Here is a 23,336-nt window from a genome sequence, read left to right on the forward strand (position 1 = left end):
CTAAACTTTTGGTCCAGTCCCCAATTTGTCCCAAACTTTTTTTTTATCACGAAAAAAAAATCCCAAACTTTAGGTCCAGTCCTAAATTCACCTAAACTTTCTTTTCTTTAAAAGAAAAATAACCATTTTTTACTTTAATCTTAAATTTTCCACCATTAGCCCTCAACCCAAAAATCGCCATTAATCATCTCTAATTTTCATACCCTAGAACGGTTTCATTTTAAAGCATGTCAACAATTTTTATTGGGGTGGATTTATTATCTACGTGGAAATGCCATGTCGATTTGTACCTATCGTCTGATTACTTTGCTGATATGAATTGGTCATCGATGTGGAAATGTCACATCATGTTAGGAATAAATCGCGAGATAGATTTAAGAATAAATTGAAAGTTAATGATTTTTTGAAGACAAAACAAAGTTCGAGATAGATTTAAGGCTCAGTCTAAAGTTTGAGGTTTTTCTTAGGGAAAAAAATGTTCGAGGCAAATTTGAAACTTGACTTAAAATTGATGAATTAGACACACATATAAGCCCTTGGCGACAGGGATCAAAAGATTGGATTTGCAAACTTGGGGCCTTCGCAGGCCATTCCGGCCAGTGGACCATGTCGTGCCCGAGCCGGCATGGCCAAGTAGCCTGGTGCTACTCCAAACCAATTTTGCTCGCTCAGGATTCATCGGACTTATTCGAATTTTAGTCAGTTTCGAATCATATAAAGTCTAAATTCCAGCCATTCAACGTATATAGTCGTTTGAGTTCTCCGACCACGGTGTAATCCGAAGGTGGGAGCGGAGCAAAAAAAAAAAAAAGTCATCAGATGCGTAGTGCTTCCCAAAGTCCCAGAAAGTCCAGAATAAGACAGAAAAGTAACAAATGGAATCGAACCATTCTTGGTACTTCCTCGGAAGCTCAGTGCCCGTACATTGAAGTCTCTGTCTGTCATCCTCTTTTTCCACTCCGACCCACTTCGCATTTTGCTCTTCTTTTTCCCCGTTTCACTTCGAACGTCCTTCTTGTGCGACGGCGATCGATGGGTCTTTTATAGGATCGCAATCTTGATTCTGGGTCTCGCTCGCCATGTACGCAATGAGACTCTCTCCCTCTATCGATCTCAGGACCCCGAAACCGACCAGCGTCCTCCCGCGTGACCCGTCGCGGGACTCGCTCCAGTCCTCCTCGATCGTCCACCCTCGGACGCTGCCTGTCGCATTCGGTCCTGTGGTGCGTTCTTCCAGTTTGGATTGTGCAGCTCGAAGGAGAATTTCAGCTCTCAGCGCGGTTAGCCAAGATGGGCACACATTGAAGGAGGAGCTCGACGACTCCCCCGTGTTGGTCGAATTGCAGCCGATTGGCAGCGAGAGCCAGTTCGATCGGGTCGTGGCTGATGCCCAACAGCTTGATGAATCGGTTATCGTGGTCTGGTATGAGTTCTTGCATCCCCGAGTTTTGTGTTTTTTGTGTTCTCGACTTCCTTTTTCCGGGCGCCGTTTTGTTTTTCTGTGTTCTTGGCTTAGAAGTAAGTTAGGAGATTGGTAGCAGTTCTTTTTGTTTGGCCAAGGAGATTGGTAGCGGTTGAAAGATTGCAAAACGAGTGCATATGTTTGAGTTAGCTCTTTCCATTGTAAAGTCAAAGAACCGGATACACCAGTAAAATCTGAGACTTGCCATTGTGGAGTGAGGCCATGAAGGAAAAGAACCAACTTTGCCTTGGATTTGCTCTGCTAAGAATGAGTTTATTAAAATGACTAACATGGACTTGTAGGATGGCAAGCTGGTGCAGAAAATGCATATATCTGAAGCCAAAATTGGAAAAGTTGGCCGCTGATTACTATCCAAGGTTAGACTGAATTAATTTTCCCCCAAATGCCATCAACTTTTCTTGGTGTGGTGATACTAAAGGGTAGTGGTATTGCCCACTCAAAATTTGGTGCATCCACACCGACATTCATATCAGTTTATCTTGCTTCCAATTCTATAGGCTATGACACTAGTAGCATTTTTACCGCGGACTTTTCACTTTAACTAAAGGAAACCAGCTTTAATGCAAAATAATGCAAGAATCAATGATGGTGTGGATATTCCATCTCCCAAAGTAGATCTTTTTCCATGTTCTGTTAATTACTTCTATCAATTTCTTGTTGCATCCCAGCAAATTTAATTTTGTTTTACCAAACCCTTCTGTCAAACCTGCTGAAGTTTCAATTACAGACCTGCACATTTCAAAAGAAGCTTTATAATCTAGAAGAGAGATGGATGTCCTCATTTGGTCATGCTATACAACTGCAATCAGCTTCACTTTCTTCAGCATTTTCTGCTGCAAAGGAATTTTAGAGAGGATTTCGTGGTAATTGGGGCGTTGATAGATCAATCTGTATTAGTGAGGTAGAATGGTTTGTTAAGCAGTTAATTTTGATTGTGTCATTTTACTCTATGTTAATGCAAGTAAGCACCTGGAGTGATGACAGTTGATTCTGTTTCACAATTGGTGGGTGCAAAGAAAATATCTGGAAGACGGTTTCATCTTCTTAGATGATAAGTCCTATATAGACATTCATGTCCTTTTTTCATAGCAAATACATGACCCATGGACACACTGCTTTCTAATCCAAAAAAAACAAAAGGAAGTATATCTGCCTGCCTCTATTTTATGTCCAGTTAGAAGCACAGCATTTACCTGGTTTTGCAATGACGCTACCCTGGTGATTCCTTTATGCAAGTATCAGGCGTCGTTCTGGCAAATTATAAGTCTGGCAGCATATGTTAGTATAATTTCAGAAATGCAAGGGTTATCGCTCTGGTTTAACCAAAATTCGGGGTTGTCAAATGTAGGTTACCCTAAAACTTGGTTATTTTGAATCTATTGCAGATTGCGCTTTTACTGTGTTGATGTCAACAAAGTTCCACACAAGCTGGTTGCTCGGGCAGGTGTCACCGTAAGTCCAAAGCTTTGGGTTGTTGAATTGTTTCTCATTTCTAGATCCCACATGAGACTCGATGATTTCGTGATGATGGGAAGATGATTCTGTTAAAGCGTCTGAAATATGGAATATGAAGTGCTCATATCAAAATAGGTTGTAGCAAGCTATTCGGATGATATGGTAGAGAGTGAGTAGCATTCGGAACTCTTAGGGCATTGCCTAATACATGGCACTGCTTTTGATTTTAGAAATATTTTCATGCTGTAATTTGATGATGAATGTAGTATTGTATCTTTCCCAATGCACAAACTCACACACCGCCAGATTTTCGTTCTTAGTGGGCTATCTGAATGCTGCTATAAATGCATTTCCCTCATGAGCTTTACTGAGGTAGAAATGCGTAACAAAACGAAGTAGTCTGAAATGGCAAGCCTAAGGCTTATGACATAAAAGTACCAAACTTTCCTTACTTGACGTCTATTAAGATGCCTGCTATAATTGATCAAGACTTGGTCATTCTAAGAATTTCACTCATTTGAATTTCTAACTGATGGAACAAATGGATGTTCAAAACAAGTGACCCCCAACAAGATGATGACTATAAGATGGCTTGTTTAAACATCCAAGAAAGCTTTGCAACACCTTCTAGTGAACAACTATTTTGGGAACTTTTTATGTTTATAGCGTTCTTATTATCATTTAGTGAGATAGATACTTGTGGTAATGTCATTGCATTTGTCGTAAATGGGAATCAGCTCACCAAATAGCAGTTACTTTAAACAGATGAACTTATTGCCAGAGTAATGCTCTGAAAAGATCAGAATATGCCCTAATATTTCTGATCCTTGAAAGAAGATAGTCTTGAGATATGAAAAAACTTGGTTCACTTTATGCTAGTCACTGTTTACCTTGAAATAAAGCCATTTTAACTTCGGATAAATGGTGTTGCTTAGTTTAGTAAATGCATCTGCAATTGTAACCATGTCTACGACTGCGAATATGGCAGCACAAGGGTGGTTGAATTCATAGGTCACATCTTTTGTTGTTATTGGTGCAGTTACAATCTCCAAGTTTGCATTGTTTCAATTGCTTTTGTTGTTTTGACTCAACCTTGGCAAAATGGTGATTAACACTTAAAACTGTCTTCTTATTTGGACACGATGGGGTTGGAATTGTGAGCAGAAGATGCCGACTATACAGGTATTGATTCTTAATCCATGTGAGGAGTTTGTTATACTTTCTGCTTGGAGTAACTGAAAATGTTGTATTAGCAGCTGTGGAAGGATAGCAAGAAGCAAGCTGAAGTGATTGGTGGCCACAAAGCATACCTAGTCGTCAATGAAGTTCGTGAAATGATTGAAAATGAGTATACAGCGTGAAGTACAAAAAGATGCAATTCATTTTATGCAATTCTGTCCAGGGGATTCAATTTATTAGGGTTCGATATAGAAAAATGAATGCTGGCTGTCAACTACTCGACGTACCCCTCCCCTCCTCCTTTATTCGAGCTTAGGACCGGTATTGGAAGATGAATCCCTGCCCAGGCGGATTTTAATTTCCGTCTATATATCAGTTATTTGTCATCATTCTTCATTTCCACAGGGGATATGAATGAGAATTCTCTCTTTGGCCTCTGTGCTTCCTTCCGTCGCTGCATTTACTTAAAAATAGCCAGTTGATGACCCTAATTACTTGGTTAAGGACGTCGTTCCTACGAGGCATGATGATGATTTTGGCATTGTGTAGAAGAAGATTGGCAAGAAAGGAGATTGACACAGAAAGTGCTAAAGTTGAGATAGACAGAATGGTGTTCATTGGGTTTCTATGTTTTGTTCAGCCTAGTTCATCTCCTTGTCTTTCCCATTTTCACTTTGATAGATTGGCTTTGGCCCAGTAATAAGCAAATGAGTTCACTGAGCATATCAGAGATGGAAATGAGACTTGTTGTGACGTTTGGATGAAGAGAAATTCTTATTTTCATTCATATATTATACTGCTTTACAGTATTATATTTATAGGCTAATACACATAGAAATCCTAGCAAACAAAATAGGAAACAAAGTCTAAATAGAAGAGCAATTATAATTCCACAATTTCGGGGATTTAACCAAAGCCAAAAACCTCATAAATAGGAAAAAACCAACTCCTAACAATCAGTCAATTTTCCTATGTATTTGCAGCCAGATAATCCGGCTATTTATAGCTCAACACTCCATATTTTACATTCCTAGCTTGGTAATTAGATCGTGTAAACTTCCACTATTAAACCCTTTGATCAATACATATGCCACTTGCTATCCTGAAGGGACATAAGACAAACAAATTAGTGCTTCTTCAAGTTTCTCCTCGATGAAGTGCTTATCAATCTCAATATGTTTCGTCTTGCCATGCTGCACAGAATTATGAGCAATGTTAATTGCAGACTTATTATCACAATACAGTTTCATAGGAGTGCCACTCAATCTTGAAGTCATCAAAAGTGATCTTGAGCCACAATAACTCATATGTTCCTTGAGTCGCTACACTAAACTCAGATTATGCACTACATCTTGTCGCCACATTTTGTTTTTTACTTTACCAAGTTACCTCCAAGGAAGGTACAATAACCAGATGTACGCCTTCTTTCAACCACATATCTAGCATAATCTGCATCTATATAAACCTCAAGCTTGAGACCGGGACTCTTCTTGAATAGCACTCCCTTTCAAGTAGTGTAGGACTCTATGAGCAGCCTATAGATGTGGCTCCTTTGGATTATGCATGAATTGACTAATCAAGTTTACTATATAGGACATATCTAGTCGGGTATGAGCAAGGTAAATCAACTTTCCCACCAATCGATGATACATTTCTCGATCCACTGCCGCCTCCTTTTTTGCTTCTGCTAGTTTCTGGTTCGGCTCAATTGGAATGGCTCTTGACTTGCAACCAAAGTTCTTGGTTTCTTGCAAAAAAATCTGTCACATACTCTCATTGTAAAATAAAGACCCCTTGCTTTAAGTATGAAATTTCAATTCCCAAAAATTATCATAGTTTTCCTAACTCCTTTATTTCAAACTTCTTAATCAAGCATTGTTTCAGTTGTTGTTTCTCCCTTTCATCATTGCTTGTGACTATTCTGTCATCAACCTACACCAACAACGTTGTAACTCCCCGCTTATGAACAGTGTATGATCTCCTTGACTCTGTTTATATCTATATGCCCTCAAGATACTAGCAAACCATCCAAACCTGTCTCTAGATTGCTTGAGCCTGTATAGTGCTTTCTTCAATGTGCAAACCTTTTATGTTGTTTCCTTTCCTTCAAAACCAGGTGGGATGTTCTTGTGGATTTCCTCTCCCAAATCTCCGTGTATAATGCATTCTTTATATCATACTGTTGAAGTTTCCAATCAAAATGAGAAGTGCATTCTTTACATTACATTGTTGAAGTTCCCCATCAAAATGAGGAGCTAAAGACAATAAAACTCGTACAGTGTTCATTTTAGCCACCGGTGCAAATATCTCTTGGTTATCCACTCCCTATGATTGAGTGCAATCCTTCGCAACCAATCTTGCTTTGTACCTCTTCAAAGAGTCATATGCCTTATACTTCACAGCGAATATCCACTTGCAGCCAATTGGATTTTTCACTTTTGGCCTGCCAATAATTTCCCTTTTTATTTTTTGTCAATGTATTCATCTCTTCTTTTATGGCATTCCTTCATTCCTCTTTTGTGAGTGCTTCAGACAAAGGGTTAGGGACGGCAATAATGTTTTTAAACTCACAATAAAGTTTTGACATGTTGATGATAATCTATTAAGGGACACATAACTTGATAGTGGATAAATAGGTTTCTTGGTACACTCTTTAGTTCATTTTCTAATAGCAATAGGTAAATAAATATCAGCCTTAGGTATATCACTAAGCCATTCATTCACAGGAGGTTAATGACTTATCGTGCTCTCATTGGCGGTACTCGAGTGGCATTTCGAACCTGCTCGTGTGTTGGAACGGCTGTCCTCCTTGAATACACCTGAAAAAATCTTATAAAATCATGAATATGAGTTGGACTTAGTGAGAACAAGAACGGAAACAGGCTGGTGTGTGTGAGATTGTGGTGGACAAGAGATAAGATTCAAGATAGATTCATGAGTTGCAGTAGCGAGTTTGGATTGTTGAGGACATTGGACAATAAGTTCAGGTTATCAACAACACCAAGGTTCTTATCTTCCATAAGTGAAATCTCCCCATGAAGATGCGTTTTTGAAAAATAGGATTTGTTTTCAATAAAAGTGACATTTGCAGAGTGACAGAATTTTTTGGAAGGGGGATGGTAACATTTATTTCCCTTTTGTGTTTTTGAGTAATCTAGAAACACATGTTTGATTACATGAGGATCTAACTTTCCTAGTTGATAATGATGGACCTGGACAAAGGAAATATAGCTAATGATTCGAGGTGTAAGGCAAATAGATGTATAAAAGTGAGGATAAAACTGAGAAAGAACTTCCACAATGGTCTTATGGTCTAATGTACGTGAGTATAATCTATTGATCATGTATGTAGCCATAAGAATAGCTTCTCACGCCTCCCTCCCTCCCTTCCCCCCCTAAAAAAAAAAAAACCAATATGTTTAGGAACCTGCCCATGAAACAACAAGGCACGAGTTGTGTTAAGGAGATGACCATTTTTTCTTTCGGTAATCCCATTTTGTTATGGTGTATTCACGTAAGATGATTCATGGATGATGCCTTCCTTTTGAAAATAAGGAGACAATACTTGATTGAAGTAATCTGTAGCATTATCGGATCGAAATACCTTGATTTTGACCCCAAATTGAGTTTGATTCATGGAATGAAAGGAAAGAATAATGCTACTCACATCATATTTATATTTGAGTAAGAAAGTTTAAGTGACCCTATAGCAATTATCAATTAGATTGACAAACCAACGAGCTCTAGAGATGTTAGGAGCCGTAGACGGTCTCCAAATATCACTGTGGATCAAGTTAAAAGGATTAAAACTATGATTGCTAATAGGAAATCATACATGATAATGATTATCTAACTCACAAACACAACAATGGAAACTTTAATATTTAAATCTTTAAACAAGGATAGAAAATATAATACTTAAGACTTGAAAGGATGGATGACCAAAATAAAAATGATGAAGCCAAATAGCTTCTTTATTTTGAAGTACTAAGAAACACCGAAGACAGATTATTCATGATTCTTCTTTCAGTAAGAGGTGTAAGGTAGTACAATCCACTTTATTCCTTAGCAAGTCCAATTATTGTCTGTAAACCTCGATCCTGAAAAACACAATAAGATAGGTAAAAAATAGCTTGACAATAAAGATCTTTTTGTGAGTTTTTTGTATAGAGATAAGATTGGCATACAGTTTTTGGGACATGAATGACATCTTTAAGGACAAGCTTAGGTGTGATAGAGACATCTCCAATTCCCGCAACAGTCGCAAGAGATTTTGTAGCGTTCCACACCCCTACACCCGAGGTTAAAGCTTACCAAACTCGCTTTTTTGTTTAATTAATCTTTCTGAGTAATTAGCCCATGCGGAAGCTTTAAATAGAAAATCAAGTAGGGTGGTTATACGGGCACAAGTGCATGGAATACAAAACACCAAACGACAGACACGCCTATAAGGGGTATGGCTTTTCATGGTTTTATTGACCGGATAACACACATCTCAAATAACAACTTCATTCAGCAAATTGACTTACATAATTCATTTTTAAATAAAATACTTCTTTATTTACACGGAATAAAGTAGAAGGATTTACAAAGGAAGATAATCTACTCTTGAGTATCTAAACTATCACGGCTTTCATCAATCGAGGATAACATCACACCAGCTTCATCCTCTCTAGCTTGCTCATCCGAAAAATAGTTAATCAATGAGAGTAAGCTGAAGCTCCTCCACAAGTAGAATTCTTAGGCCAAACGACTAAACCAACTATAAAATCACAAAATTGCAATCAAAGTCACCACAACTAAATCCAAGATATTCAAAGGGTAGAATCTTATAATCAAATCAGAATTCAAGAATAGAATCAATCAAAATCTAATGATAAACTCAATCAAAATCCATAACGACCACAATTCGAGACCTATCAAACCAGAATCTAAGATACTCAAGGATAGGATCTCGGAATCGCAGAATATCCAAATTGAAGTCATCGCGGCTAAAACAGATCGACAAACAAGCTTACAATAGCAAAACCATATACGGTTTAGTAATAGAGACTAGAAATCCATTTGCTTCGATAAATCAAGAAGAACAATTTAGAAACGACGTCCGACCAACGAATGAGTGGACAAACGAATGGACGGACGGCCGGCCCAATGGGCGAACAGCCGCGACCAAAGGCGACCAAGGGTTCGCGGTGGTCGAACGGCACATCTATAGACGGACGACGGTCGTGGGCACGGATGGAAGGCCAAGGGCGGTCGGCGGTCTTAGAGGATTACGAAAGCAGAGTGACGACGTTCTGATGATCGTACGTGAATAAATTGACTCCAAAGGTTTATATATGAGAAGCAGTTGAAGGCCGGTCAGCTTAGACAAGTCAATAGGTTGAGGCGAGTCGGCTTAGGACGGATAAGCTACGGCGTGACACGTGTCACCTGCTTGTGACACGTGTCCACCATGCCTTGCCCTACGGTGACACACGGCACCGCCTTACCATGTGCGTCGTGGCGGTGACACGTGGCTCTTCGCCGACTATCATGTGTTGACACGTGGCCCCACATGTGTCCACGTGCAGCCACAAGCTATTCCCCGCCTTCGGTTGTTCCAATTTTGTACATATTTGATTTGATAGGACGAAAATCAGACATATCGTGTCCCTAAAAATAGTATCGGGCCAATAACAATTCCTTAAAAATACCAATAAGTCAGTACAAAAATTCCTTAAAGCTTATCCAACACTCTAAACTCATTAAATGATAATCCACTCTTTAAGCGGGTGAGTATTTTTGGGTCATCACATATTTGCCACAATAATCTTCCTATTGCTAGGACAAGGTGTATAGGTGCTGAAATGTGATGAAATGTGAGTCATATGATTAGTAGCCCCCGAATCAATAACCCAAGAATTACTTGAGAGTGCCGGTGAGCATGCACTATAGGGTTTATAGGAGACCCGGACAAATATATTATTTTCTCAATTTTTTCATTAGTGAAGTTAGCTTTCTCCTAAACTTCTTCATAACCAACTTGCTCAGTTAGGTGGACCCGAGGCCTTGGCTGTGTTGCCTAGTTCACCCACTCTCGGCCTAAAGTAGTTGGTTTGCCATTCAATTTCGAGCATTGCTCATTTGTATGCCTCGGCTTCTTGCAGTAGTAACACCACAAGTTATCCCAGTTGTCTTTACTTGACAGATCACCCTTTTCATCAACCTTTCTAATGGTCAAGGTTGACCCTTTTGTTGCTTATGGTTCGAGCATGATGGATCGACGACTTTCGTCTGCCTGGATCAAGGAAATTGTTCCTCTAATGACGGCACTTACTCCTTGCCAAGTATTTGAATTTTGACTTGGTCGAATTCAAAATTAAGCCTAACTAAGAAGTCATCGATTTGATCCTTTTCAATAAAATTCTTTAGAATGATCGCATCTTCTGGACACCGCATTTGGAATACCCAATAATGATCGAGTTCTTACCATAAGTTATGCAGAGAATTAGCATACTTGGTAACAGTCTTACCTCATTGCTTTGTCCCACTAGTTTTCACCTTAGCTTCATACACTTGGGCTGCATCACGGGGCCTTTTACTACATCCGTCGGATGGAATCCCAAATCTCCCTTATTGTTGGTAGAAACATATAAGTATCATTTATGGCTGCTTCCATAGAATTCCATTGCCACGGAATGATCATGGAATCAGTCTCATCCCAAGCATTGAAATCGGGATCTCCTCACTTGGGTCTTGTCCCAAGTAGATGGCTATGTTTTCCTTTACCCTTCAGGTACGTCTTGATAAATTGTGACCACTTGAGATAGTTCTTCTCATTCAATCTATATTCTTGCCATGTGTGTTGAGGCGACCTCCTCCGATTGGTTTGTGGTAGGAGAGGTAGAAACTGTGGCTTTGGGTGTGGACATTCTAGAGAGAGAAGGTTATGAAGAAAACAACAGCAATAATGCAACTTCATAGTTGTGTACAAAGGAAAAATTTTCTGAAGAATAGTAAATAGCAATGAAGGTTGACAAACGAGGCAATGAAGGCTACAATTTGAAATCCAAATATCTAGCTTAGGGCTTTAATACCATGTGAGATTTGGATGGAGAGAAATTCTTATTATCATTCCTATTTTCTCTTGCTTTACGGTGCTATATTGGGAAAAGTACACTAGAAGTGTCATAACTTATGTACGGCGTTCACTTAAGTGCCATAACTTTCAAAACGTTCACTTAAGTGCCATAACTTTTAAAAATTGTTCACTTGAGTGCTACGTCGGAGCAAAATCGTTCACTTGAGTGCTACAATAACTTTTCCGGCGTGTCACGTCGGCTTTCTCGCGTGTCACGTCGGTTTTCCGACGTCTACAATAACTTTTCCGGCGTGCTACATTAACTTTTCCGATGTCTACAATAACTTTTCTGGCTACCACATCAGCTTTTCCGGCTGCCACGTCAACATGACACTTAAGTGAACGATTTTTAAAAGTTATGGCATTTAAGTGAACGTTTTGAAAGTTATGGCACTCAAGTGAACGCCGTACAAAAGTTATGGCACTTCTTGTATACTTTTCCCGTGCTATATTTATAGATTAATACACAGAGATATCCTAGCAAACAAAATAGGAAACAAAGCAGAAATATGAGAGCAATTATAATCCCACGATTTGTGGGATTTAACTAGAGCCAAAAACCTTCTAAATAGGAAAAAACCCACTCCTAACAATCAGTCAAATTTCCTACGTATTTACAGCCAAATAATGTGGTCATTTACAACTCAAAACTTGTCGTCGAGGATTCAGGTCAATCATTATACTCTTTTTGCTAGTGACATTGGGGCAAGTTCATGAGCCAAACATACATGTGATATACAACGTGAGTCTCAAGGTTTTCTTTGCAAGCCTCCCTATTGATTACTAAGTATTATAGGGATTACGGTATTCACCCTTATCCTTCTAAGGGAGACATGATGCTTTCACTAAAACGCTTCAAATTCTAACGGTCGCAATTTGATTATTTGGTCTTGATTCATAGTTTGATTTCTCATTTATCTTCAAAATAAAGAGCCTCCACGGACCTTTTTTTTTTGTTTAGGTTGCCTAATAGAATGCGAGAGCTTCGTTTTGTTTGTGCGAACCAAAGATTTGTTTTTTTTTAATTCGATGACTTGGTTATGTTGATTAACTAAAGATCCATTAATTCATACCATATATTCTTAAAAGGATTCCTCCCGTGCAACTTTGGTCGGTTTATAATCGCGCGAGAAATTAGATATGCATAGGGCGATTTCCTAATTGAAGAATCAATCCTCAATCATGGGCTACATCCCATAGTTACAAGCAATTATTCCAATTTAAAGACACATTTACTTTCGAGGGGGAGCTACTTGTACCTCCATTTTGGATGGAATCACATTTTTGTTTTTCAAGTAGCCTTACCGACACTTTCTCTCCTCCTTGAGTCTCTCTCTCCCGTGTATAACAGTCATCTCTCTTTATAGGTTGAATTTTCTATTCTAACATTCACTTCTCTCCTCTTTTGTTTTTTTTTCCCTATCGTTAAAAGGTTGAAATAATGACACGGCAAGTGCTTGACTTTTGTCCATTTTATAATCTAGTACCCTAATTTTTAGGAAAATTTTTAAATAAGGGACTAAAGTGGACATTGTTTATAAATAAAAACTTGCGGTGCCCTCATCATTTCAAAAAAAGGGTCTGATCGGGGATATTTTCATTTTTTCAAAATTTTCTTTTTTCTCATTTTTTTTTCATTTTTTGCCGCTTCTTTTTTGCCCGTGGCTGGTCTCGAACGATTGCTGGCCATTGGCGAGGGTTGGGTGAGGCCATCCCTAGCCGTCAAGGGCCGGCCTTACCTCTAGAGGGCGAGGGTAGTCCTCACCTATGGTTGTTTAGGGCAACCACACCTGCGTAGGGCAAGGGTCGGCTCGTCTGCGACTAGTGAGGCTCGTTGGCCAAAACAAAGACAAAAAAGAAATGGAAAAAATGAAAAGAAAATAATAAAAAGATAAATGCCAAAAATACCTTTGGTCAGGTATTTTTTTTAAATAATGAGGACACTTCAAACACTTATTTGAAAAAATGGTCACTTCATGGCTTAATTTGAGAAAATGAGAACATTTCAAGCAACTACTTGGAATTTTTTGTTTCTTTTATTCCATCATGTACATCAACTTTCCAAAATTGTCCCAATGTAGAGTCTCCATTGAATAAATTGTTATGTCGCGTTATTTCAGCCAATGTACATTAGGAGTGAGCACGGGTCTCGGATAGACCATAGAACCGGGCCGAACTAGCCTTACCTGGCCAATTCTAGTCTTATTCTTGCGGGATCTGATCCGGGGTACCAAACTGGACCGAGATAACTCTAATTCTCTCTTTTTATTCTCTCATCTCGAACATTTTATTATTTTTTCAATTTAAGAGTTCATGTTTTTTTTTTTTATGAATTGTTACTTTTGGTGGATGTGAATTTTTGTTGCCGCTTTAACTTTCATTTTGCTTGTCTAATGGATGAATTGCACACTTTCCAATTGCTTTTTTTTTTTTTTTGGCTTGTTTTTTACCGGTATTTTACTTATCAACATTTTGTTGCTCTATTTTTTCTTTTATTGTATATGATGTTTGTCTTGGTCGTAAAAATGGGATATTTTAATTCTCCTCTGTTTGGTAAACTAAGTGGAAAAGTTTGTGCTTTCAAGGAATTAAAGAAAATGAACAAAAAAACAAAGAATCCGTTGGTTTCCTGGTAGACCTTGGCACCAAATTGGACCGACGGTTTCGAGCTCAAAAGAGTAAGTTCTGAATTCCAAAAATTGAGAATTAGCCTCAACATGGTAGATTCCAAGCTCTAGATTTGGAGCCTAGCCACTTTCAACCGGATCACCCCTAACGTGCCTCGCTTGCTCAGCAAAAGTTAAGCCTCATTGACGCTGCAACTTGCGCATTCAACAAAAGAAACATCATCATCATCATCCGCATTTAGGTTTTAGGTCACGAGGGTCGAAACTCGATTGACCCCCGACCCAATCAAAAAGTATCCGGTCCAAGCGAACCATGCATATCATGAATTGGAAGAAAAGGTACCATGCTGGGATTTTTGAACTATATCTCTTTGGCCAAAAATCAAGCTAAAGATATATTTACTCCAAAATTGAGGGAGTAGTGATCAAATCATCCGGGGATATCCCCTGTGCCAACAATAGGAAACCTTGATGAAGCTATCCCGTATTACCATGATTTGCTTATTATTACCTATCTTTCTTAAAAGGAAACAATTATAAGAAAGCCCCAGAACTTGCAAAAATTTAGAGTTTCCTCCCCTACAAGACACTCAAAAATCTCCAAATTCCACCATGTGCCATGCACGTAACCAGCTTTTGCCGTCGGTTCTCGATATTCCCGGCTTCTATTCTCTGCGGTAGTCTCCACCGTACTCTCGCTCTCGCTCTCCCTCTCCCTCTTCTCCTCCTCCTCCTCCTCCTCCTCCGTCTCTCTCTCCTCTCTGTGAAGACAGGCACACTTCTCTTCCTGAAACATCACCGAGTCATTTTCTTGCGCCAGAAAAGGAGGAAAGAAAGAAGGTGGGGGCAAAAAGAAAGAAAGAGGAAAAAGTAGACGCTTCGGAACAAAGCGGAATCTCGCGGATTCTCTTCTGCACATTGGGAATTTCCTATCTTGGGTTCGGGTCAGATTTGCCCATCACGATTCTTTTCCCCGTGACTTATCTGCAGATGGACGCGTTCGTGTTTGATTTGGAGCTCCGACGATCTTGAATCTAGCGCACCGGAGGTTCCTGGGTACGCCTCCTTCGTCCTCTTTTTTTATTTTATTTATTTATTTATTTTTAATTTTTTTGTGCTTTTTTGAGCTTTGTCGATCGTCTCGTGTCCCGGGGTTGTTTCGAGATTGGATGTTGGGCTCTGAATTTTTCTACGATGTTAATTCTCTTTTCGTTTCATGGGTTGGATGTTTCGATGATCCTGTGACGCGGCGATTAGGTGTTTGGTGACATTGTCGGGAAATTGAATTTTTGAGTCTTGAAGTTTGCATTCTGTTGGGGAACGCGAGCAGATTGCGCTTAGCTCTCTACCTTCCCGGAACAATGTTAATCTTTGGTTAAATTTTCTTCGTTTGCTTTGCAACAAGCAAAATAGAATTGGGTTGCTTATTGTATTCCATAGGATATGTTTTTCTTGTGCTGTTTTGTTTTTTTTATTTTAAATGTCTTTTCTTTAATGGTGAATTAGGGTTCTTGAAGATGGTATCTGCTGGTAACATAGACACGCTGTCCACAAACGATGGCCTGGGAGGATTCAACTGTAATTTAGAAGATAGTTTGCAAAATGAGCTTGAACTGTTGTTGCGAGCGCAGCGTAATCAACAAGCACTCGAGCAGGAAAGCGAACTTAACATCTATCGTAGTGGTAGTGCACCGCCCACGGTTGAAGGATCGCTCTGTGCCGTTGGAGGTCTATTGGGAAACTCTCATTTTAGAGAGGGTAATAGTTTGAGGAGGAATAGTAACTGCGACAGCACATATGAAGAGGAGGTTCGATCCCACCCAGCATACTTATCGTACTACTATTCTCGTGAGAATGAGAATCCAAGACTGCCCCCACCATCATTGTCGAGAGAGGATTGGAGGGTGGCTCAGAGGTTTCAAGCCGGTGTGTCATCTTTTGCAGGCATTGATGATTTAACAAATAATACTCTTAATGAAGGTGGGAATGATTCGTCATTGTTTTCTTTCCAACCCAAAGGCCGCAGCTTTTCTGTACAGGATGCAGAAAAGGACTTGATGGAACTAAGAAAAATGAATAGACAAGCTTCTGCTGAATGGCTCGGCAAAGGATCGAATGAGCTCATTGGATCGTCAGCTTCTAGGTTTGGCACTCGGAGGAAGAGTTTTGCTGACATTCTTCAGGTAATAAATACAAGTACGAGGAATTTGCAAGGGGGAAAAGCAGATGTAAAGAAATTAACCACAACTTTACTTGCTTGATGAGGACAATATTGCCATCAAACTTTCCTGGTCTATCTCTGTACAGTTTGATTCTCTTAGTGTTTGTCATCTAGGGTTGCTCAATGAAATATGGTTTTCACTTTGTTGCAGCTTGAGGGCCCAGTTTTGCAGTTCTGTAGAAGACAGCACTTCCTTTTATCTCTTTCTTAATCGATATATGTCTTCGAGACTATTAATACAGAGTTCATTACATAGAGATATATGGTTTTCTTAGCATAAGGAAGGGCTCTTTAGCTACAAAATCATTTAAAATATCATGTCCCTGGTTGTCATTTTTCTTTATCCATTCTTGGCTTTAGAACAAAAGTCAGATGCAGATTCTGCACCTCCTGCCAAAAAAGTAGAAAAAAATTTGCACCTAGTGTGACTCACTCATGTTAACATAATATAACTGCAATGATGCCCCTGTTATGGTTTGGTCCGACTGAGATGTTTAGTAAAACAGTAAGCACCAACAACATTGCTTTATCAGAACGAAAACTGTGGAACCATATCTTTTGGTTAGCACCTCTGCAAATAGTTTCTTCAGTACTTGTACCATTATTTGGTATGATATCCTTGGTATATACAAGCAATAGTCCATGCTATCAATTGTTCTCCTAGCAAGTAACTTTGCATTTTTTGTAACAGAAGTTTCTAAAATGGAATAACTGTTGTCTTGAATGGTGTGGCTGTATAATTAATTGCAGTCCAGTCCTTCATACTACTCATAAGCAAAAACTTCGTATTGGCTTTTTCTTTTCTTTTCTTTTTTAATTTCAATTGACATCTCAATATGATGGTAATTAATGTCTTTCAGGAAGGTCTTGAGCAACCCTCTAGTTTATTGGTCTCACACCCACAAAGTGCTTGTGATATTTCTGATATCATGGACCCAATTACATCCAACTCTCATCTAATGGGAGCCTGTAATGGAGTTGAATCAATTGGAGGCATCCGTTCTGGAGCTAATTCTCCTGGTTTAACTAGAGCTCCTGCCTGTGGGACCTCATTTCCACATTCTTTTGCTTCTGTTGCTGCATCTCACTCACGGACTATGACCCCAGAGCCACAGATGGCTGGAAGACATCCTAGCACCGGTCTTCCTCCACTTGATAGCAGGATTCTTTTGCCTGATGAGAGGAAACATATTATTGGCTCAAGTATTTCAGGTTGTCATTCTTTGGCATCAGCAGGGATTGAAGATATTGCAGCTCCACTATCTGAATTAAGTTTATCAAAGAATGGACATACTAATGAAGATTGTTTTCTACAGTCTCAACTTCATATGGCTCCAGATAACCAGCAGGATTTCTCACTTCTGATGCCTAATGATCATAACCAGAATGTTCAACAACATTTTGACATTTTTGATGCTAGCAAACCTTCAGGCTTTGGCAACTCAATCGACTTAGTCAGGAACAATGGATCTATAACCGGGCTCAGTTCTAGGACAAGTACCATAGGCCAAGTAAATTTTCCCAAACGAACATCTTCTGCAAATCTGTTTTCAACAAGGAACTCTTTGGACTTTGAAACTTTCGAAGGATCTAGTGCTCATCATCACCAAGGTGACAATATTCTCAATATTGGTTATAGGGATCATCCGGTATCCAGTGGTTATTTTGCTGCTGGTAAGATTGGTCCCATCTTATCCTACAAGTGTCAGTAAATGTTAGGAGAGTTAATCCTACTGTAATTTTTTTTCTTGATGTAATATTTCGTTTTTCAGGTTCAGGTGTGAGTGGCAATCACATTGGAGAGATATTGCAGAGAATGGGAAATCCAGTAGGATATGACCTAAATCATCCAATCGCTGACCCCTCTTTTGTTCAGTATATGCAACCAAATTTCAATCCTCGAGCACCAGCTATGCAAAATGATCTTTCCCAATCGAGGAAGTCCTTTGGTTCTTCACCAAATTTGGATCAGCTGCAGAAGGTTTACCTCGAGGCATTGCATGCTCAACAGAAACAGCATTATCAGGCGCCAGGTTTTGGTAAATTATCTGCAGCACTAAATCATAGACACAGAAGAGATGTAATCTATGAATCTCGTTCGCCATATTCTGGAAATGTAACAACAAATGGTGGATTTTCTTCTGTTGGATTTGGAAGCCATATGCTTCCTGATGAACGAATTGCACGGTTTACTTCAATGATGAGAACTTCAGTGGGAGAGTCCACTGGATCATGGCCCTCTAGTTCTGGCACTGATGTTGAAGGAAAATTGGTCTCATCATTATTAGACGAGTTCAAGAGTAACAAGATCAGATCTTTCGAACTGTCTGATATTTTGGGTCATGTAGTTGAATTTAGGTACCCTATACCACTTTTGTTCTTTTCTCCTTTATCTTCCCTTGGTTCAATTTTAAGTTACTTTGACCTTTTTAATATTGCAGCTCGGATCAGTACGGTAGCCGCTTTATTCAACAGAAGCTAGAAACAGCCAGTGAGGAAGAAAAGAACAAGATATTCCCTGAAATAATTCCCCATGCTCGCTCTCTGATGACTGATGTCTTTGGCAATTATGTCATACAAAAGGTGAAACCCATATTTCTTTATTCGATACATAGCATGTGGACCATTGACATTCTTCTCATTTTCCATTTCTAACTATATCATTATTATGCATAAATTTGCAGTTCTTTGAGCATGGCACTGAAAGTCAAAGAAAAGAGTTGGCTAGCCAACTCGCTGGCCACGTGTTGCCTCTTAGTCTTCAGATGTATGGCTGTAGAGTGATTCAAAAGGTTTCTGTTGAACATCGGAATTTTATTCTCATCCATAGTTTCACTATTGTTGCCTTTGAATTTCAGTTTCCATCAGTACTTCCGTATTTTTTGTAAGCTTGCACACTTGACATGAATTTGTATTTCTTTGGTTTTTTTACACTGATTAGTCCCTCTGTGCCAGCCTCATTCGCACAATGCAAAACAATTCTTTAGGAAAATGTTTCAACTAAATGTAAATATCTTTTGTCCTCTTCAAAAGTGGTAGTTTTTCTGTTCTCCCTCACAGTCCAAATTTCGAAAGACCTCAAATTTTACGTGTACAGTGAAACTTGCTTAAAAACTAGGACTTTTCTTTGGAAGTTTTTTAAAAAATGGATGAGGACTTTCTCACATATCCTGAAGAAGAAAGGGCTGCTGGAAAGGGTATGATTGGATACGAGTCACAATTTTGATAAGATGGCAACTGCTCGTTGTCTTCACTTTGATTTGTCATTACATTTTCTCATGTATGCATCTATTGTACGATCGAAGCAGCGAAATATGAGAATCCATATTCATAAGTAGCAGTTGGGTGTGACTCTAATAGGGGTGTCTTGGGTATTCATAAGTGAATAGTGCAACACCGTTATGGAAGGTGATATTGGCGGGGTTAAATATATGTTGCCACTTCTAGGGATTTGTGTAATTTTGGGGCACATGTTCTTTTCAGTATGAATAGTGGATGTGCTTTACAGAAAGTAAACCCAGATTTTTCTACACTAATTAGTTGCGGTCTAGCATTTTTGGCTTCCATACCTATAGACCTAGAAAATGTGTCTCATTATAGAGTTAATATGATGATCCAATTTGTTGAATATCTGCTTACTGCTTGTTGTATTTATCATCTATATTCTTCATGAAATGAAGCAGATTTAGGGCGTATGTACTGTTAATATGTAGAAGCCACAGAAGCAACAAGAATTACTTCATTTAGGGTATAGAGAGGACCTGGAATCTTCTTGTTTACTTTGGAGGTGGAGCTTAAGGTTCTTGTACTGGGTGTAATGCAGCTAACCAATGAAATGACTCCTTCTGGATTGACTTTGACACTGGTGTAAGCATTTTTAGAGGCAGTATCATTGTTGCTCCATCCTTCTCATCATCATTGTAACAATTCTTATATTTAGTGGTGATTTGCTTTGGTATGTACTTTTGTGCAATATAGAGGATGCATCTCATGTATGAATGTTTCTAGAGGGGCCTTATTCTCTAGATTTACTTCAGGCATTGGAGGTGGTCGATGTGGATCAGCAGACTGAGATGGTGGCAGAGCTTGATGGTTCTGTCATGAAATGTGTGCGTGACCAGAATGGTAATCATGTTATCCAGAAGTGCATAGAATGTGTTCCTCAAGATCGAATTCAGTTCATCATCTCTGCTTTCTGTGGGCAAGTTGTTTCGCTTTCAATGCATCCTTATGGCTGTCGGGTTATCCAGGTTTGGGCTTTGTGGTCTTCACTTATTTCTATTCCTTCTGATGTGAAGTGTTTTCTGTTGTCTAAGCTTACTACTGACTTACAGAGGGTCTTAGAACATTGTGATGACCCGAGTACCCAACAAACTGTCATGGATGAGATCATGCAATCCATATGCAGTCTGTCCCAGGATCAGTATGGGAATTATGTTATCCAGGTACTTAGTTTCCTTTTTTGCATTCTGCAGTCAATTAGACAAAGTTCTTTGGCAACATACCTAATTGATGTTGCTGGAGGAATGACGATTGATAGGAGTTCTATACATGGATCTGAATTTTGCGTGGTTATCATTAAACGTAGTGCTGACTACGTCATTACTTGAAGGTTGCAACAATGTAAAGGATTAGATAGGAAAGCAGCTAGTAAATTTTCAATGACAAGGAAAACAGGTTTCTCAAATCAATTTGTTCTCACCTAAGTTGGTCTTAGAACTATAATGGATTGAAACCCAGCAAAATCTGGATAGCATATGAGCGAAGTTCTGCAATATAGCTCTATTCGGGTTGTCCAATGAATCTGTTGTTGGAGGCCCATCTATTGAGCACCTGCCACGGAGTTGTCCGTCTGGTGACTCTGTAGTTAACTAAATATTGGATATTCACTATACTTTTGCTTGGGGGCATGCCACCATGGTTTAATCTTCAAGTGATTGAAAAGTTGGGACAAAATCTGCTGATAAGATCTCTACTCGGCTTGCACTCTTCCACTTTTTTTCCAAGAATGTGTTTCTAATTCCTGCCTGTTTTGCTGCCTAACATAATATATTCTTTAGCCAAATATCTTGAGGTTGAAAATCTCTCATCTGATCATCGCATTTCTTTTAATGGTAGCATATACTTGAACATGGGAGATCACATGAACGAACTGCCATTATCAACAAGTTAATGGGCCAAATTGTCAATATGAGTCAGCAGAAGTATGCTTCTAATGTTGTGGAGAAGTGTTTAACATTTGGCAGCCCTGAAGAGCGTCAATTATTGATCAGCGAGATTCTTGGTTCCACAGAGGAAAATGAACCCTTGCAGGTTTGTTACACGCACATTACACTTCTGAAATATTAAAGAAATAGATATGTGATATTGACATGCTGCATCCATTGACAAAGTGCATTCCATGATTGAATGGAGAAAAAAGTGTGGTTCCTATCATTACAATCTATGGAGTCATCATATTGTAGGCAGTCATACATAGTGGGGGAATAGATGCGGGTTGAAATCTTGTCATGTGGCCAGACGGGGACCGTACGCTTGGCTTCTGATGATTATGATATCATGTCTGGCATGAACACTCAAATCTCCTAACAAAAGGAGAGATGCTGAGGGTATTAAGAAGAGGCGCGGGTAGGCTTCACTGAGGATTTACAGGATGTCTATTGATGTTAGGCATGAAAATGAGAGGTAAAGATTTACAAAATGGCTGTCTTTCAAGAAGTTGCTCAGATACATATTGCAATTATGTTTATCTGGCGGGAAATTATAGCTATTGCAACAGTAGGAGAATATGAGTTTAACATGCTCTGGTTTTGATATATTTGCTGGTCCTTTCCTCATGTTTGATCACTGCCGTGTACACAATCCCTTCATCACAGTGACGTGGACTGTTTATGTGCACAAATGCAGGCAATGATGAGAGACCCGTTTGGAAACTATGTCGTGCAGAAGGTCCTTGAGACTTGCGATGATCAGAGCCTCGGTTTCATTCTTTCTCGCATCAAGGTCCACCTCAATACCTTGAAGAGGTTTACTTATGGAAAACATATCGTTGCCCGGGTGGAGAAGCTCATTGCAACTGGAGGTGAGAACCGTTTTACATGGTTCACTGTTGATTTTCTTTTCGATCTCTGTTATCTATTTAGATATTCACTTTTGATCTCTGTTGATGCTGCCTCTTTATTTTATGAACAACTGCGGTTTATGTTTGCAGAGAGGCGCATAGGGATGACAGCCTCATTTCCTTCTTAAAAAGATATTCGTCCGAAATGCGGAAGGCTTTTTTTCCATACCTCCCTGCTATGAGGAATAATACTTATGTACAGCAGATGCAGATGATGATTGTTACTGATCATCCTACTGTCGTCTTCAAGGTTTTAAGCTGTAAATAAAAGAGCAACATCTTACCTCCTGGTATAAATTATCTTCTCAAGGTAAATTTTAAGGTAATTTATATGCAGAGGTCTGCAAGAATAGACTATATTACTAGTAGAAAGAGAGGCCATCGGCACTTGCGTAGCCTTTATCAGAATAACTGCCTAGTTCCTTGCCCGAAGGCAAAGTTCAAGTCTGTAAAGGGAAGTTAGCATTTTTTTTTTTACTTTGATAATGTTCATGCGGAAGGACAACTTGTACGTATATGTACATATGATGGAATTTTGGGAAATAATATGCCATTTTATTGCAGTACAGACGCAGATCCTGTGTCCGCACAAGAACCCTCTAATGCAGCACTGGTTGAATTTGTAATCTGGTCTATAATATAATCTTGCAGCCAGAATCTATGTTAGCACACTGCGTTGTTTGCCTTATTTTTCCCCTTCAATTTGTTAATTGTGCAAAAGTCTCTCTTAGAAGAGACTTCATCATCCTGATCTAAAATCTGCATAGAAGATTCTCAAAGTTGTGCCATTCCTAGTTGGACGGTCGTTAATGAAACATTGTTGATTCGGGATGAAATCAGAATTTCTTAAAGCTTGGACTGAAGTTCTTAGAGAAGGGTTTTCTGATCAGTAAATAATCCGGCAAAGGCAAACAAAATCTGCTGACCTTTGTGAAAAGCAGGTTCAGTTCCTGGGCGAGTGAAATGAATAAAGTTATGGACCAAAAAAAAAAAAAATGAATAAAGTTATATGCCCCAACAAAAATGAATAAAGTTGGGATAAGTAAACTTGTCACGAAAGTGTAATTAAATTTTATAACTTTCAAAAAATGTAATTAAGTTTCAAAATTTGTTATATTGATGCAATC

The 23,336-nt window shown here is 39.1% G+C and overlaps 2 protein-coding genes across 8 annotated transcripts; both read left to right on the forward strand.

The window, feature by feature from the left end:
• The first annotated feature begins 871 nt into the window (after window positions 1-871).
• LOC115755302 (thioredoxin-like 3-2, chloroplastic) lies at window positions 872-4,684 on the forward strand. 4 transcript variants are annotated; one of them, XM_030694629.2, is made up of 5 exons: window positions 872-1,423; window positions 1,765-1,839; window positions 2,869-2,935; window positions 4,103-4,120; window positions 4,192-4,684. In XM_030694629.2, exons 1-5 carry the CDS (start codon window positions 1,080-1,082, stop codon window positions 4,297-4,299), a joined length of 612 nt encoding a protein of 203 aa, XP_030550489.1. In that variant the 5' UTR covers window positions 872-1,079; the 3' UTR covers window positions 4,300-4,684. The 4 variants fall into 4 exon arrangements, with proteins under 4 accessions (XP_030550489.1, XP_030550491.1, XP_048139615.1 ...); XM_030694631.2 differs by having other exon boundaries at window positions 4,195-4,684; XM_048283658.1 differs by having other exon boundaries at window positions 4,106-4,120.
• Window positions 4,685-14,599: 9,915 nt separating this feature from the next.
• On the forward strand, window positions 14,600-22,775 carry LOC115755309 (pumilio homolog 4-like). Of its 4 annotated transcripts, XM_048283577.1 has the most exons (12): window positions 14,600-14,926; window positions 15,365-15,793; window positions 15,887-16,050; window positions 16,949-17,762; window positions 17,861-18,446; window positions 18,530-18,671; window positions 18,773-18,880; window positions 20,126-20,338; window positions 20,423-20,533; window positions 21,207-21,401; window positions 21,996-22,170; window positions 22,300-22,775. In XM_048283577.1, exons 2-12 carry the CDS (start codon window positions 15,385-15,387, stop codon window positions 22,335-22,337), a joined length of 2,955 nt encoding a protein of 984 aa, XP_048139534.1. In that variant the 5' UTR covers window positions 14,600-14,926; window positions 15,365-15,384; the 3' UTR covers window positions 22,338-22,775. The 4 variants fall into 4 exon arrangements, with proteins under 4 accessions (XP_048139534.1, XP_030550508.2, XP_048139533.1 ...); XM_030694648.2 differs by having other exon boundaries at window positions 15,365-16,050; XM_048283576.1 differs by having other exon boundaries at window positions 15,381-16,050.
• Window positions 22,776-23,336: the final 561 nt, after the last annotated feature.

Source organism: Rhodamnia argentea, chromosome 8 (genome assembly GCF_020921035.1).
Source record: "Rhodamnia argentea isolate NSW1041297 chromosome 8, ASM2092103v1, whole genome shotgun sequence".
NCBI classification, from domain to species: domain Eukaryota; kingdom Viridiplantae; phylum Streptophyta; class Magnoliopsida; order Myrtales; family Myrtaceae; genus Rhodamnia; species Rhodamnia argentea.

What these genes read in the sequence shown, in the direction of transcription:
- LOC115755302 (XM_030694629.2), top strand. Translation starts at nt 1,080, where the DNA reads ATGTACGCAATGAGACTCTCTCCCTCTATCGATCTCAGGACCCCGAAA. An exon ending in GAATCGGTTATCGTGGTCTG is followed by an intron (nt 1,424 to 1,764) that starts GTATGAGTTCTT and finishes ATGGACTTGTAG; the next exon opens with GATGGCAAGCTGGTGCAGAA. An exon ending in GCCGCTGATTACTATCCAAG is followed by an intron (nt 1,840 to 2,868) that starts GTTAGACTGAAT and finishes AATCTATTGCAG; the next exon opens with ATTGCGCTTTTACTGTGTTG.
- LOC115755309 (XM_030694648.2), top strand. Translation starts at nt 15,385, where the DNA reads ATGGTATCTGCTGGTAACATAGACACGCTGTCCACAAACGATGGCCTG. An exon ending in CAGTGGTTATTTTGCTGCTG is followed by an intron (nt 17,763 to 17,860) that starts GTAAGATTGGTC and finishes TTCGTTTTTCAG; the next exon opens with GTTCAGGTGTGAGTGGCAAT. An exon ending in AGGAAAATGAACCCTTGCAG is followed by an intron (nt 21,402 to 21,995) that starts GTTTGTTACACG and finishes GCACAAATGCAG; the next exon opens with GCAATGATGAGAGACCCGTT.